The 16,125-nt window shown below is 30.8% G+C and overlaps 1 protein-coding gene across 1 annotated transcript; it reads left to right on the plus strand.

Annotated features, from left to right (window-relative positions):
* The first annotated feature begins 13,003 nt into the window (after positions 1-13,003).
* Positions 13,004-14,816, plus strand: LOC105762612 (probable inactive patatin-like protein 9). The gene is made up of 2 exons (XM_012580398.2): positions 13,004-14,160; positions 14,368-14,816. The coding sequence occupies exons 1-2, from the start codon at positions 13,231-13,233 to the stop codon at positions 14,581-14,583; spliced, it is 1,146 nt and encodes a 381-aa protein (XP_012435852.1). The 5' UTR covers positions 13,004-13,230; the 3' UTR covers positions 14,584-14,816.
* Positions 14,817-16,125: the final 1,309 nt, after the last annotated feature.

Genomic DNA, 16,125 nt, shown 5'->3' on the forward strand with positions numbered 1-16,125 from the left:
AAAAATAACCCCATTTCATTGATCCACTAGCAATTACTAAAAATCTAGCTTAAAAAGTCATAAATTATGAAAAAAGAAAAAGAAAATTGATTTTGTTGATCATCATATCAGACTAAAGAGAAAGCGAAATTGAGCCAAAAAAAAAAACTTGAAGCTTTTGGGTGACTCACCGACAGATCTATGGAGCAGAAAGATGGAGAAGGAAGGCGAAGCTGAGAGACAGAGATGAGGATGAGAGGTGGAAGCTTTGAGGAAGGGAGAACCACTGCTGCTTAAAAGAGAATGGAAAATGTCTTACGGCTTACAAATTGGTAAGACATTTTCCGGAGGAATGGCTTTGATTTTACCGTGTTTCGGAAAATGTTTTCCTAAAGGAATTCATTTCCCCCCAAACAAACACCGAAAATTAAGTAAAATGTTTTCCGGAAAACATTTTACACCAAACAAACGCACCCATATTTTATATGCTTTTTCGGATGGAAGTATTTTGGTTTAATATATAATTTGGCCCTTCAACTTGTGCATTTGTACCCAGTAAGTCTTTAAATTTTTTTTGTATTTAATTGGTCTCTAAACTTGTATTTCTCCAACTAAATTGATATCTTCACACTAGCACCGTTGATTGTGCTAATGTGGTACTATTAACCAATTTGATGGTACCATGTGACAGTCCTTCAATGTATCACCTAACAAATATAAATATATAAATTATGTTTGCCACATGGCATTTTAAGAAACTACTACATGGCACCACCAGATTGACTAGAAATGCTATGCCAATACAAACTAATGGTGCTAGTGTGGATGGACCAAGTTGGCCGATGAAATACAAGTTAATGGATCAACTAAGTCCAAAAAAATTTAGAGATCAATTAGGTACACATGGACAAGTTCACGAGATAAATTATATATTATCCCTAAATTCTATTACATTTATGGTAGAGGTGAAAACATAATTATTTTATAAATATATTTTATAATAATTAATGTATAGTAAATATGTATTTAATTGAAGGATAATATTTGATACATTGTTAATAAAGTTTTAAAGTCTACAAATAAAGTTAGGACGGTGCCAAGTCTGTTATAGATATGGTAAAATATTAAAAATTAATATATATATATATATATAAGAAATGGTACATATGGAAATTAATATGTACGAGTCTGATATAGAATTACAATTTTTCAATTTTGACGGCTAGGTTCCCTATTTGCCCTTGTATCCACCCTTATCATATGCACTTATTTTTTAGATTTTATGTAAATGATAAAATATCCTTGAATAATGTTTATTATTTTGTTAAAATAATAATCTTTTAATAATTTAACAATTGAGTTGGGACTCAATTAAATCAACCCTTTCTTTTATTTGAAAAATAATAATTTTATACTTTTAAATGTGGGTGTTTAACCTTTTAAGTGTTTGACTACTCATTTATTCCTTTCTAATTTAATGAAATTATCTTTTGGTAATAAATGTGGAATGTAAAACTATGGGTGGAGCATTGGCATCATGTTTAATTCACTTGACTAAAATATAAAAATTTAGTGTTTACTTGAATAAATATAAAATTACCTAAAACACATTTTATTAAACTTTCCTTATTGTGTAAATTTTTTCTAATAAATTTAGCTTCTTTCATACTTTTAATCTTAATTTACATAAATTATGATAATTTTTATTTTATTACAAATTATATATTAATAAGTAATATAAAAATCAATTTATAAATCATAATTAAAATACTAATAAATAACTCTTTATAGTAAATATGATAATTATAACTTTAAATTATAGCATATATTGTTTCATTATTAACATTTTTTTGTTTTTAACTAAGCTATAAAAAATGATAATATTAATTAAAATAATAAAATAAGTAGTAAATTGATTCAAAATTTCAGATTTCTACTTGTAATCTAAGATTACTCAAAGAATTGGTGATATTGAGATTATAGCATATATTATAATGTCTTGACACTATTTGAGAAAGTGAGATTACAAAATCACCAAAATAGTGAGAATCGAACAAATAAAATCTTAATTGAAATGTGAGATAACACACAATCATCTAAGATAGGGTAAACCAAATGCCAAAATTACTAGTCATAATAAATTGTTTAAGATTTTAAAACAGAATTATTAATGTACACACAAATTTCAAGTCAAATTTTGGAGTTAAATTTTATTGGTAACTTAGAAAGAAAGAAAAAGGTTACAATCTTTGGAATTTTATTGAATGCAAAGAAAAATATCTTTTGATTCTTCTCTCTTGTTTGACTTTGATTCAAGGGTCGTCTAACTTGATTTTGAATGGATGTGGATTATTTCAAATGTCACATCAACTTGCTCTTGAAATGGGTTTCGACCTCTTTTCTCTAGTTAAAACGGGTTGATAAGAGATTTTCTTCAAAAACGAATTTTGTCTTCTTTTTTACGGTTGAACTGGATCAAAATGCGCCTTTCCTTTAGAACTTGTATGTTGTTCTTGAACTTCTGAATGTGTAGAATGACTTGGAAACCTCTTTTTATAATGCAAAATACATGAATAAAAGAAAATTCTTGTAAAATTTAATTGCTTCATTTGATCTAATCTCATGAATAAGAGAAAGTTGTTGCAAAAGATAACGGCTTCATTTGATTGTTTTACTATGAATCAAATTAATTTTTTTATTATTTATTTCTTATTAACTTAATTAATTAAATATAAAATAAATAAATAAATTATTTTGTTTTAATTAGTGATAATATATTTTATTATTTATCTCTCAATTAATTTAAATTAATTAGAGAAAAAATATATCAAAATAAAATATCATCATTTGATTTAATGTGCAATTGTATACATGAATTTTAATTTGGTGTAATTATACACGTGAAACTCTAATTGTGGTTCAAATATACACTTGAAACTTTAATTTTGATTTAATTATATACATTTAAAAAAACAAATACATCGATTTATTTTTATATTGAATAAATATAATTATTTAAATTTTATAAATAAAAAAAATTACTTGCATGTCACTCTTCGCCATGTGTTCAAATGAATCTAGCACATCCAATTAATGTCGAAAGTGACAGGCAGGATTGTTAAGGCAGGAAGAAGTGTGTGTGTAGCATGGCGAGTATAGGAAAGGAGGCGAGTGGGAGACAGGTAGATGGGAAAATACACGTGTAAATAGGGCAGGATCTGAAAAAAGCAATCACGACAGTGAGCGTGGGGGCTGTAATTGCCTCGTTGTTCTTTGGTTCCAAACCGCTACTGGCCTCGGATCTCGTTATTGCCACGTCAGCTTTAAATTAATAATATAATGTTTTAAGACAATTAATTTATATTATTAGAAAAATAATTTCGAGCTCGAATATATATCGTAAAATTATCATAGAAAATCATTATTATAATTTATTAAATACTAATTCATATTTAAAATATTTAAAATTTATAAAAAAAAAAGGTTATGTGCTTTTTTATAATTTTAATGTCACCAACACTTACCAACTTGCATATGGAATATTTAAAGATATAAAATATAAAAATAAATACTCCATTACTTTATGTTTACTGAATATGCAAATTTTAATATATAATCTACCTTAGACCTATTTTATTACTTCAAACTAGACCGGTTCATGGGCGCTCATCCGAATAGTAGAAATGTCTGGGTTTAAACAAAAAAGAAGGCCCGTTTTTTTAGTGGATTTAACCGGTTTGCTCAGAGGCTGTATATATGTAAAAATGATCGATAAGGTAGACTAATTTCTTAAGTTCCAGAAGATACAAGGACCAAAATGTAAAAAATGAAGGTAGAGAAGTAGGTTGATAAATAAAAAGGATGAGACATAAGGCAGCTTTGTTTGTTTATTAAAATAAAAAGAAATCTTAGTACACCAGAATCCTTTATTCTATATGGGTTTGCACGCTAGCCTTGTTTAAACTATTCCCACCTTTTAATTTAACCTTATTTTATTAGCAATAAAAGCATGTCTCTTTGGCTTTTTCAATACTTTGTGTCTCTAAAACTAATTCTAAACCCTAGATACAGATATCCATCTTCTTTCCACTACCCTCTAATCCATCTCATTACTATCCGCGCATCTTTTTTTTATTATTCTAATTTTGACTTAAACCTTGCTTTTCCTCGTATTTTATTCACATCCACAACTCAATATAACAAACATTGCTTGATAGAGACAAGTGCCTTTGAATCCATTTTAAAATTGGTCAGATCACTGATTTTCGATTTAATCTGATTGGTTAACGTATTCTTTTCGTAGTCCCAAATCAACGTACTAATCTGATCGACCGATTCAATTCAGTTCCAACACTCACATTTTTTTTTACAATTATTTATTAAATTAAAAACTAGATTTCTTTACATATAAAACTCGTGATTTTTTTTTTAAATAATAAAATATTGAAAGTGGGCTAAACAGACAAAAGTGGAAAACATAAATTTTATTTTGTTAATACGGTGTTCCATAATGAAGTGGCCCTCAAAGGGAGGTTTCGGGAAGGTACATAACATGGTCAAACAACCAATTTCTAAACTAATCATCTTACATTAATTTATTATTATTAAACCCTACCCTTTAATCATACTACTTCAAACACTGTTTTCTTTTAGTGGGTCTCTAATTTTAAAATTTTTTTAAAAAAATTACGAGTCGAGGTTTTGGGTTTTAGTCTCGTATTTCTGTTCGTATTATTTGACTTTATGTTCATTTTAGGTAACATTAAACGAAAATCAAACTGAACTAATCAGATTTAATCAATAACTGAGTCGAATTAAATGAAATCGAATGGAATATTAATAGCTGAATTAAAATGGGAAACATTTGATGAGAAGATTAGAATGTTTAATTTAATTGTGGGAATTAGAGAAACGATGTTTGAACCGGCAAACATGACCTAATGGTTTTGGCAAAGTAAACAAGTCAATGTCTTTTTTTTAATTTGGGTCCCAACCCATTTTAAATATATATATATATAGTGATTCCAATGTCCATTTTTATATTTTATTATTTTAAACAACTTTTAATAAACTAGTGTATTTGATATATATTGTTCTCATACTTAATCGGGACAAGAAAAATTCAAGTATTAAATTGAACATTGAAGTTAAACTTAAGTACTTGTACGGGACAAACAAAACTGAAAAAAAAATTGTGTATCAAATTGAACATTTAAGCCAAATATAGGTACCAAATAGTATATTAGCTCTTTAGATTCTAAAGTGGTTTTCAAACTTCAAAATATTCTGATTATGCCCTCAAAGTATCAACGCATCAATCTGTTAATCAAATCATTTCGCGCCATGTAGTATGTATGAAACATGTGTGTGTACTTATCATGCAAACTTTTTGAATCTAACGTGTAAAAAAAAGAAGCAGCCCTTCTAAATTTTAATGACACTACTTGTTCTTTAACACACTATAATCCAAATTATCCATATAGTAAGTACACACATATTTTAAAGATATTATACATCATATCTGAACTAGTATTTAACACCTAAAAACGGAAGGATTCGATTGATATAATACTGATATTTTGAGAACTCAATCAGAATGTTATAAATTTTAAGGTTGATTTAGGATCCAAGTCATAGTTTGAGTAGGGGTGAGCGTTTGATTGAGTCGAGTCGAATCGAGTGAAATTGTTCGAGTTAAATTAAAAAATTAAACATGTCAAATTCAAATATTGTTATAGTATATCTAACTCAATGTCGGATCACATGAATTTGAAAAAAAAAATTCAAAGCAAAATAATAATAAAAAACTAAGATACTTTAGTATGAGAAACTTAAATAATTAATTAACTTATTTAAGTATTCAAAATAATTATTTTAAAAAATAATTTTTTGAATTTTTGAAAATTATTTTGAACTTTTTTATAATTTTTGTTGAGAGAGAGACCAATTTGCTCAATTTCAAAATTGAGAAGGACCAAAGGGGTATTAACACCAATCTGTTATTCGAATTGTAAAATTTAACTCGACTTGAACTAGAAACTCAAATTACTTATTTGAGTTGACTTGAAATACTTGAAATTTAAATTTTTTTCGAATCAAATCGAATTTTATTCACCCGAATACAATTGAAAGAACTGATTTGGTTTTTACTTAAGAAATCATTTATACATTGATAAGGGTAGGTGTAAACCGTTGGATGGTAGGCCATAGGCTCAGCCGACCACCCCCAGGGACCTAATTAAGTCTAATTCCACTTTCCATATGAACATCACTTAAAAGCAACCATTTAAAACATCACTCTTTTTTCTTTTTCAAAAAAAAGAAAAATAAAGCACAAATTTGTTGGATACAAATGCAAAAGCATATGTATTTAAAATTAAGTGTCTCATTCGAGTTTTATATAAATAATCTCTTCTCAATTCATAAATAAAAGAATAATGTATTTCAGCACACTCGAACTCACGTTTTCCTATATTGACAACAATACTTATGGTAATTGAGTTAAAACTCAATCGGCGATTCAAGTTTTCCATTTGAATCAATTTAAATTGCGAATTTGATAAATACCCAATGTGAATATTATGATATCGAATGATTTAAAACAAGAAAAGATGAAAAGGGTATATGATTTTGCAAAATATGAAGTAAAGAAAAGCAAGTAATCTTCTTTTTAGGGGTTTTTTTTTGGGGGGGGGGGAGAGGGAATCCGATCTAGTTGGACCATGAAATGAATAAAGAAATAAAGAAAGAAACTATCTTGGATTAAAAGGAACCTATGAAATGAATAAAGAAATAAAGAAAGAAACTATCTTGGATTAAAAGGAACCTATGCTTGTGGGTCCATGCAATGGGATAGATACTACTACTTACTGGTTTTTTTTTAAAGAGAAAAAGTTCCTATCTATCTTCACTACTCGTCTGAAGTTTCCATGAATTGCTCATCCAAGTAGCTGCTTCAACTTTGATTGTTAGAACATGCTAGGGACAAAAAACCTTTAGCAATCCTTATGATATGCAATATGCGAAAATATTTGATAAATCCTAAGTAGATTGACAGAACAATATAATTGATACGATATTGACATCTTAAAATATTAATTTTAATTAAAAAGAAAATTAGGTGGCTTTTTAACATGGTATAAGACCAGGTGGTGATAGAAGAAGAAAAGTGAGGAGGGGAAATGCACCATCGCTCTCCTGGAGAAGGAAAGTCAATTAGGGCTGCACTGCACCTCTATCTATTTGACATCTGAGTTATTTTATGAAGCAACATGTAGCATTGTCAAACTGGGTTATGGAGGATGGTCCACATATTTCCCCCTTTACACGTCAAACGCAGAGCAAAGGTGTGGACTATTTGGCTAGTTTTACACCGCATCCCACAGAGTCGTTTGTGATGAGGTTTTCTCATTTCTGTGGCTTTTATTGCAGGGTCTATGTTCGGTTGTTTTTAACCACACACCCTAACAAAGTTTTTAAGGTTTTGGCCGGGTTGAGTGTATTGTTGTCAATACAGGTGGATGTGAGTTCGAGTGTACTAAAGCACATTATCCTACTATTTATGGGTTAGAAAAAGGGCTATGGATAGTTCAAAACATTATATTCGAAGGAAAAGATATGATCAGAACATATAATAAAACTATTAAAAAGAAGTTTTGAACCAACATGTCCCAACCCATCCCACCTTTAGAAATGTTGGTATGAGGCCCAGTTCAGACTGGACTGGGACCACTATCTCCAAGCTTTTCCTTGCTAATATATTTGTTCCAAAATATAGATAGAGATCAGGTTTCAATATTCAAAGCCTGAGACCGATTGGACTTGGCCCAACCAAAGGATGAAGAGATGAATCAAAAAATAATTAGGGATCAAATTGCAATTTTCTTATTATTCCAACATATAATTTCAAAAAGAAATTAGGGAACTAAATGGAAATTTTACCATTTTTGAGGTCCCATTTGTCTTTGTCCCTGGCCCAACCTTAAGTTTATAATATATTATTATTTTCTTTTATACATCATGTAATTTACGAAAATTAAATATATAATACTACAATATAAATATTAAAATAATATGTTGAAATATTTATGTTTACAAATTTAGCACAAAAATATAAAAACAATATATATAATTAATAAATATTAAATAGATAATTATATTTAAAAATGTTGTACTATATTTTCAATTGATCCTGATTTGGTACTTAAAGTACACTTAAATTCCCAATTTGGTACCTAAAGTATTGTTCGGTATATTTTTAACCCGTTTTTTTACAAACGTTAACAATTATTTTTATACTCAATCACAAAGTACCACGTGATGTCTTTATGTAAAAAAACAAATATTTAACTCTGTTACAATTTGGACTTGATTAATTCTTTTTAATAATATAGGGGCTAAATTGAAAATGAGTTTTGTTGAGAGGTATTACCAATGGGCTAAAGTTTAGAATCCAAATGGGTAGCCCGTGGGCAACAGCTAATTAATATTGACTGTTGGAGCGAGTTGGGTCCAACTCTCTTAACCCACAAGGATTCCATCCTTTCATGATTTTGATAATCCCCTTTAATATCTTCTTATTTTTTTCGAAATAAGTTGTTGTACTCTTCGTAAATTAGGAATTGAATTTCTATATTTTCACTTTTAGAAATTTAGTCCTATATTTTCAAATTTAAAATTCAAGTTAATTGTTAACACTGTTAAAATTATTTTATTAAATTTAGGTTCATTATAACACCTTTTTTTTATATGGCTAACAAGTGCTTACTTTTCTTAAATTTCAAAACATCACACCAACAAATTTAATAAAAAAAAGATTTAATAGTATTAACAGTTGAACTTGAGTTTTGAAATCTTAAAAGTAAAGGAATTAGATTCCTAAAAATAAGAATATAATAACTAAATTCTAAATTTGTGAAGAGTACAGGGGCTTATGTCACATTTAAAAAAAAGGTTAAATATTCATTTATTCTGGGTAAATTCAACCAATATCACCCCAATTATTAACGTGTTTTTGTTTTGGTCACTTAACTTCAAAATTTCTCATATTGGGGTTTGAATTTTTTTTGTCCAAGTTAGGCCCTGAAATTGACAAATGTTCCTACATTGGGACTTGAACTTTTTTTTTATCTGAGTTAGTTCTTGAATATCCTAAAGTTCAACCCCAACATGGGAACAATTACCATGTTTAGGGTCTAACTTGGACCAAAAAAAATTCATTCAGACCCTAATGTAAGAACAATTGCCAAATTTAAATGGATTTAAATGAGCTATTTATAAATATAAACAAATTTGGTTCAAATTTAAAACTTACATTTCAGGCCTACATGAAGATTAGTATACATATGGAATGATTCCATGATTTAATCATGACAATTGAAAAAGGGGGCTTAAACCCTAAACCCTTTTATGTTTTGGCCCAATATTACCAACAAAATCATTGCACATTCTTCCCGTACAAAGCATGAAACAATTCATTGAAGGCCCCTTTGAAATTGCATATTCTAAAATTTGCAGGCAATGGTGAGGGAAGTGTTTTGGCTTCCCCAAGCTCAGCTACATATTCCATGGGAAAATGTTGGAAACCTCCTTTTCTTATAATAACTACTTGCTACATAAATATGTTTGCTTGTTAATATAGATTCCACATCAATGCACTGCCCAAATCTCTGCTTTTCATTTATACATATAATTATAACCACAAGGTTGAAGAGAGAGAATTGTTCGGAACAAGCCTTTGAAATGTTGTATGCTTGAAGCCGACGAATACTTAAACCTGTTAATATTATCCCCGATTGAAGTGTTGTCTCCCAATTCTTTGGAGGAGCCAAAGTGCTTTGAGAGATTGGTTAAGGCAACGGTTTATCTAGATTGGCTGTGCGCGATGAACAACTACCTACTAAATACTAAGTGGCAACATACCCGTAAGCCTATGTTTGGATAAACATAATTAAAGGAAAGGAAAAGAAAGTAAGAAAATGTTAAATAAAGGAAATGACATATATATATATTTATTATTGTTTGGATAGTTAAAATTTATAAAGGAAATCCTTTCTTCTGTTAAATCGGGGAAAAGAAAATATATGAATTATTTTACTAAAGAAAGTGAGGATTCTCAATTCCCATCCGTTATAAAAAATAATTTATCCAAACAAAGGAAAGTAACCCATTTTCGCTCACTTCACTCAGCTTTCCTTCATTTTTTTTTCCAATCCAAACGTGCTGTAAATGTCATATGTTATAAGGCACGAGCTCAAACTCTGCCAAACACAAATGCTTACTTTTTCTTGGTAGATGATCATGTGCCTCGCATAATTTATCCCGACGATATGCTTCTACTTTGATAAACTCACTATCTCTTACAACAATTTCAAGCATTTGAGTTTTGTTCAAATTCGAGAGAACAAACTTATTCGAAAGAGTCAACCTCATAATAATTAATTAGTTAGAATAGAATTAACTACTAAATTCAATGCTTATAATAATTAGCCCTATTAAAATTATTGCAACTTGAAATAGTTAAGAGTGATCAATTCTATTAGAAGTTAGTAAAGCATTTAACTAAACCAAATAACCTTGGGTTACATAAAAGGCTTTTTGCATAACATCCATGAGTTAGGAATTAACACTACAAAGAAGAGTGAAAAAAACAGGTTACTTACATGTAATTTTGTCTATTTCTTCATTTTAGGTAATTATTATTATTATCAATGGTTTGATTAGCATAGTTTAACTTCAATCCAATCTCGAGAGACAAAATTCCAATCTATTGAGTTAGGTTCTTTTTAGGAGAAATTTTTGAAGTGTCATTTACTGAGTAATCGATTAGATCTTCAAACAATGGAAGTATTATTTAAGGGTGTCTATAGTCGGGTTTTGTCTCCCTACTATGTGAACCCCTTTAAACTCTCTTCAAAATAAAGAGACAAAACCTCAAAGCTAAAATCGAATATAGACATCTCACTCCTCAGCCCTCAGCAAAGAGTAACAATGTAAATGACTAAATTTTAATACAATACTAAAAAGAAATAAAAATATATATTAAGGGTGAGTTTGGATGGGCGATTGGGTGCGATGCGTGTAGCTTACTTTTTGTCTCACGCTACAGTATCGCTATAGTATCTAATCTCACCGCCTATCCAAACTCACCCTAAAAGTAGTTATATTTGTTCTTCAATAATAATCTAAAATTAAAATTTTGAAAATTCAAAACAACAAAATTTGAAATTGAAATGGCGATGATATCGATAGCATTAAACTCTTAAAAAAAATAAAAATTACTTCAACTGTGTTTCTACATTGATTCGGTTTTAAAATTAAAAATTAAGAAAATTCTGTTTGTTTCACATGGGATAATATCAAAGGTAAATAGTCCCATGATTCAATCAACTCCATATTAATAAACTTATTCCACGTCAGCTCAATCAATGAAACTACTAAAGTATCCTTACATATCTTAAATAAATTATATAATTATGATGGTATTTTTATCTTTTTTCTTATTAAAAGAAACTAATGAAAAAAAAAATACGAATGTTGATATTTAAACCCATGTTATTAGCATCTATACAAATTCTTTTACCACTTTAACAAAGCTTTATCCCGATATCTTGATGCGTTCCAATGTTATTACACAAATTGTTTGTATATTTATTGAGCTAATGTCACAAGTAAACTCGATACCAGCTCAAGAAAAATGGCAATACCATCAGGGGCGAAGCTAAAAATTCTTTTTAGGGGGGGCGAAATTAAATTGTAATTTTTACAATAGTAAAAATATAATTTTAATAGATTAAATCAAAACTTTATCATTTTTAAGGAGCCAAACTATAATTTTAGCTTTACTAATTTAAAATTTTAAAAGGCCAAAATAAAAACTTTTCCATTTCAGGGGGCCAAGCCCCTGCTAGCCCCTAGATTCGCCCTAAATACCATAATAAATATTAGAGTGCATTTACAATTTTTAATTTGTTTTGTTTACCTATTTAAATTTCCTTTTACTCACAATTTAAACTATTTTTTATTTTATTTTTGACATATTGCATAATGTATTCTTCGTTATTAATTTCAAACGTTACATTTCATTAGTTATTGTATGTTGTTTTTAAACATACACGTACATGTGTGATAAAACTTTTACTACTAATAATTAAGCTCTTTTATAAATCAATAGTTAATATTTTATAATTGTCAAAAGCTAAGGTCTTGGTGTTTGAGTATCGAAATTTTAATCTCATCATGCGAGTTTTGAATATAATAAATTAATCAAAATTTAATCATAATAAGATAATTATTAATATCGTATATATTTCATGTGTTTCATTATTTATAAATACACATTTATCTTCCATATTTGTTGTTTCTACACTCTAAAAGAAGCAATGTTTTACTAAACACTTATTTTCTTTCTTCTAAAAATTATTACATATATCAATTGACTCAACAATTGGATCGTTGGAGTTATCATATTATTAGTCTCGGGTTTATCTTTTTAACCATAAGAATTCTTTCGGGAGCCGTTTGGGCTAATGAGGCGTGGGGATCATATTGGAATTGGGGGACCCAAAGGAAACTTGGGCGTTTATTACTTGTACCGTATTTGTGATTTATTTTCATACTCGAACAAATATAAATTTGGAAGGTGTAAATTCCGCACTTGTGGCTTCTATGGGATTTCTTATAATTTGGATATGCTATTTTGGGGCGTGTGATAAGAGTTTTAATAAATTAATAAAAAATAATTAAATATATTTGTTATGTAAAAAAAAATAAAAAAAAGTAAAGGTAAAAGAGATTTGACAAAAGCATTAAAGAAAGGAGGGAAGCGGAAGCCGAGCCGAAGTTGGCGCTTCGCTTAACCCAATAAGAACACGTGCGAGGACAGTCCAAACACGTACGACTCTCTCACCACCACTGAGAAAGTAAACTCTCAGTAAAACATACACAAATAATTAAATAAATAAAACGACAAAAATGGAAAGAACAATCGAAGAAGCAGTGAAGCACTCAGCATATATAAAGAGAACCAGCAGCACAGAGCTAAAGCCCAAACAAACAGTCCTATTTCCCCTATTCATATATCCTCCTCACTCGTCCCTTCGCTCACCCCCGTTTCTAACTCAACTCAGTGCTCACACACAAAACTGATAAATCACTATTTGGAGTCAGAGAGATAGTGAAGCATTGTATTTCTTGCTTATCGTCACCATTAATGCTAATTGGTGACCGAAAGGAAAACTAATTTGTTCTAAAATGGAGCAAAGTAAGGCAACTTTCGAGATCTTCACGAAACTGGAGCAGAAATGGCTATCTCACTGTGAACCTACTAAGAAGATTCGAATCCTTAGTATCGATGGTGGTGGAACGACTGGCATTGTCGCTGCTGCTGCTCTTATCCACCTTGAAGACCAGATCCGACTCAAAACCGGTGATCCGTATGCTCAAATTGCTGATTTCTTCGATATGATCTCCGGCACTGGCGTTGGTGCTATCCTTGCTGCTATGCTTTCTGCCGACGATGGAACTGGCCATCCACTTTTCACTGCTAGAGAAGCTGTTAAGTTTATCACGCTGAACAACTCTCGGCTCTTTAGAGTCAATAAGCTCGCCGGAGTTCTTCACCGTCGGAAAAAATTCTCTGGTAAGAGCATGGATAAGGTGCTGAAGGAAATGTTTAGGAGAGAAGACGGAACGGTTTTGACACTGAAGGACACGTGTAAGCCTCTCCTGGTTCCTTGCTTTGACCTCAACAGTTCAGCACCCTTTGTTTTCTCTCGCGCCGACGCTTCCGGATCACCTAGCTTCAACTTCGAGCTTTGGAAAGTGTGCCGCGCCACGTCAGCCACTCCAAGCCTCTTCAAACCTTTCCGATTGTCATCCATCGACGGCAAGACATCGTGCTATGCCGTGGACGGCGGTCTGGTCATGAACAACCCTACCGCCGCCGCGGTAACGCACGTGCTCCATAACAAGAGAGATTTCCCTTCCGTTAACGGCGTTGAGGATTTGATGGTTTTGTCTTTAGGCAACGGTCCGTCGTGCGGAAGGTGGAAGGTCGGTAGTAACGGCGAATGCTCCACTTCTTCCGTCGTTGACATTGTGCTTGACGGTGTCTCGGAGACGGTGGACCAGATGTTGGGGAACGCTTTCTGTTGGAACCGTACTGACTATGTTCGAATTCAGGTATACATATCATCAACCTTTTCTTCTTCTACTCCCTTCGATGCTCTGATTGGTTCTTAAAGAAACTTTTTAATCCATTGTTAAACAACGTAAATTTTACTCAGGTTTCTCGGTAGCCAAACAGATTTAAACGATTTTTTTTTAAAATTTTGGATTTAATATTTGACCCACCACACCACACCACATTTGACGGTTTGTAACGTGCAGGCAAACGGACTGGGGAGTGGAAGGATGAGAATGGAGGAGGTACTGAAGGAAAGAGGGGTCGAGTCGTTACCGTTTGGCGGGAAGAGGTTACTGACGGAGACTAACGGAAATAGAATTGAAAGCTTTGTGCAACGCCTTGTTGCTTCCGGAAAAACCAGCCTCCCCCCAAGCCCCTGCAAGGAATCAGCCGTCAGCCCACTAGCAAACGGCCGTTAGCTACTCATTTTAAATATTTGTTCTCCTCTGTTTTCTTCTTTTTACCCACTCCTTTTGGTTTTCCTCTTTTAACCCTCCTTTTGTAAGTTGAAATATGGAGCAAACCTCCTCAAGATCTACTTTTTAACTGCCCTACTTTGGATAAAAAATAGCTGCTACTTAGCCAAGTGTACTGAAGTATTGAGTTAATAATGATTTAAATGAATGACACGTCACTATATTACCAAATTAAAGTTTCTTTCCTTTAAATACTCCAAATTTCAAAATATATCATTATAAATATACCTCAGACATTTGAGGTATTGATTCGAAGGGTGACAAAAATCGGTTAACATTGTAAATCGATAAAGTCGATAAATTAATTAGTTCAACTAGATTTTATAATTTTATTTAATATTTATTTATTTACTTTGAATTAATCAGACTGAAAATCGATGGTCTAACTAGTTCGATTACCAATTCGATTCCAAAAACATTGTATATAATTAATTTTAATTGTTACTCGTTTAATAAAAAATATTTATTAATTATGTATTAAAATCATTACTATTAGTTGGTGTAATTTATATTTTGTTTATTAATGCGCTTTTACATTATTTTCTTAAAAAAGAAAAAGAAAAGAAAAACACTCACACTTTGTTGAAGAATTTATGTGTTATAAACAAAATATCTCATTCACAATATAATAATATAAATGAAATATAAAAATAGTCACCATAAGAACCTAATGTGAAGTGCAAATGATGAGAATTATGAAGTGGTCCTCTAGGCAAGATGGATTCATAGTTAATTAGTTTAGGAAGGGAGTCCATAAGAAGTTAAAAATGAGTGTTATTCCATCACATCCCTACATTCAAGTTATAAACAAGTTCCAAATTAAGGACCACCCCATATCTTTCTCTAATGGCTACACAACAATTCATGAATTAATAATAATATTAATAAGTCTACCCGAAAATTCTTATATATCTCAATACGGGTTGATTTGGTTTATTGAGTATTCATTAATATTTTGATAAATCAGGAAATGGTTTTATTAGGAATGTTGTAACTATTGTTATTGTAATTGATTTGGTTGAGTATTAGGACGAAAAGAATACGAATTGAGAGTAGACCTTTGAGAAAGGACGGTGCCAAGGGATGTTTCTAAAATTATAAGTTAGTTTAATAGTAAAGTTGTTGGAAATATACTGCTGCAAAACAAAATTGTTAGCGCTGACAAAAAACAACTTGAGTGTAAATAAAATAGCAATCACTGTGTCGTGGAAGAACCATTGTATTAGAAGCAAATTTGTCATAATCGGTGTAATCAATATTCATACATCAGAACAAAGAAGGTGGAACACAATTGACATTGCTCTTCTCGAAAGGAATGGAAGCCGAACAACAAAAGCAGATGATCGGAAATCTGATTGGAAAATGAACAGGAAGAAAATTGACGAAACCGCACTAAGTTCAATTCCCAGGAAAGATTGGAAGAACCGCAAACAGTTTCGCTTTTTACCCACTCTCCTAGACAGAATTTTCTTTTCGTGTAATTTC

Source organism: Gossypium raimondii, chromosome 12 (assembly GCF_025698545.1).
Source record: "Gossypium raimondii isolate GPD5lz chromosome 12, ASM2569854v1, whole genome shotgun sequence".
NCBI classification, from domain to species: Eukaryota; Viridiplantae; Streptophyta; class Magnoliopsida; order Malvales; family Malvaceae; genus Gossypium; species Gossypium raimondii.

Bases quoted from the DNA above. Each gene is read 5' to 3' on its own strand.
- LOC105762612 (XM_012580398.2), top strand. From the start codon at position 13,231: ATGGAGCAAAGTAAGGCAACTTTCGAGATCTTCACGAAACTGGAGCAG. The intron at 14,161-14,367 runs GTATACATATCA...TGTAACGTGCAG, and splicing joins CTGACTATGTTCGAATTCAG to GCAAACGGACTGGGGAGTGG.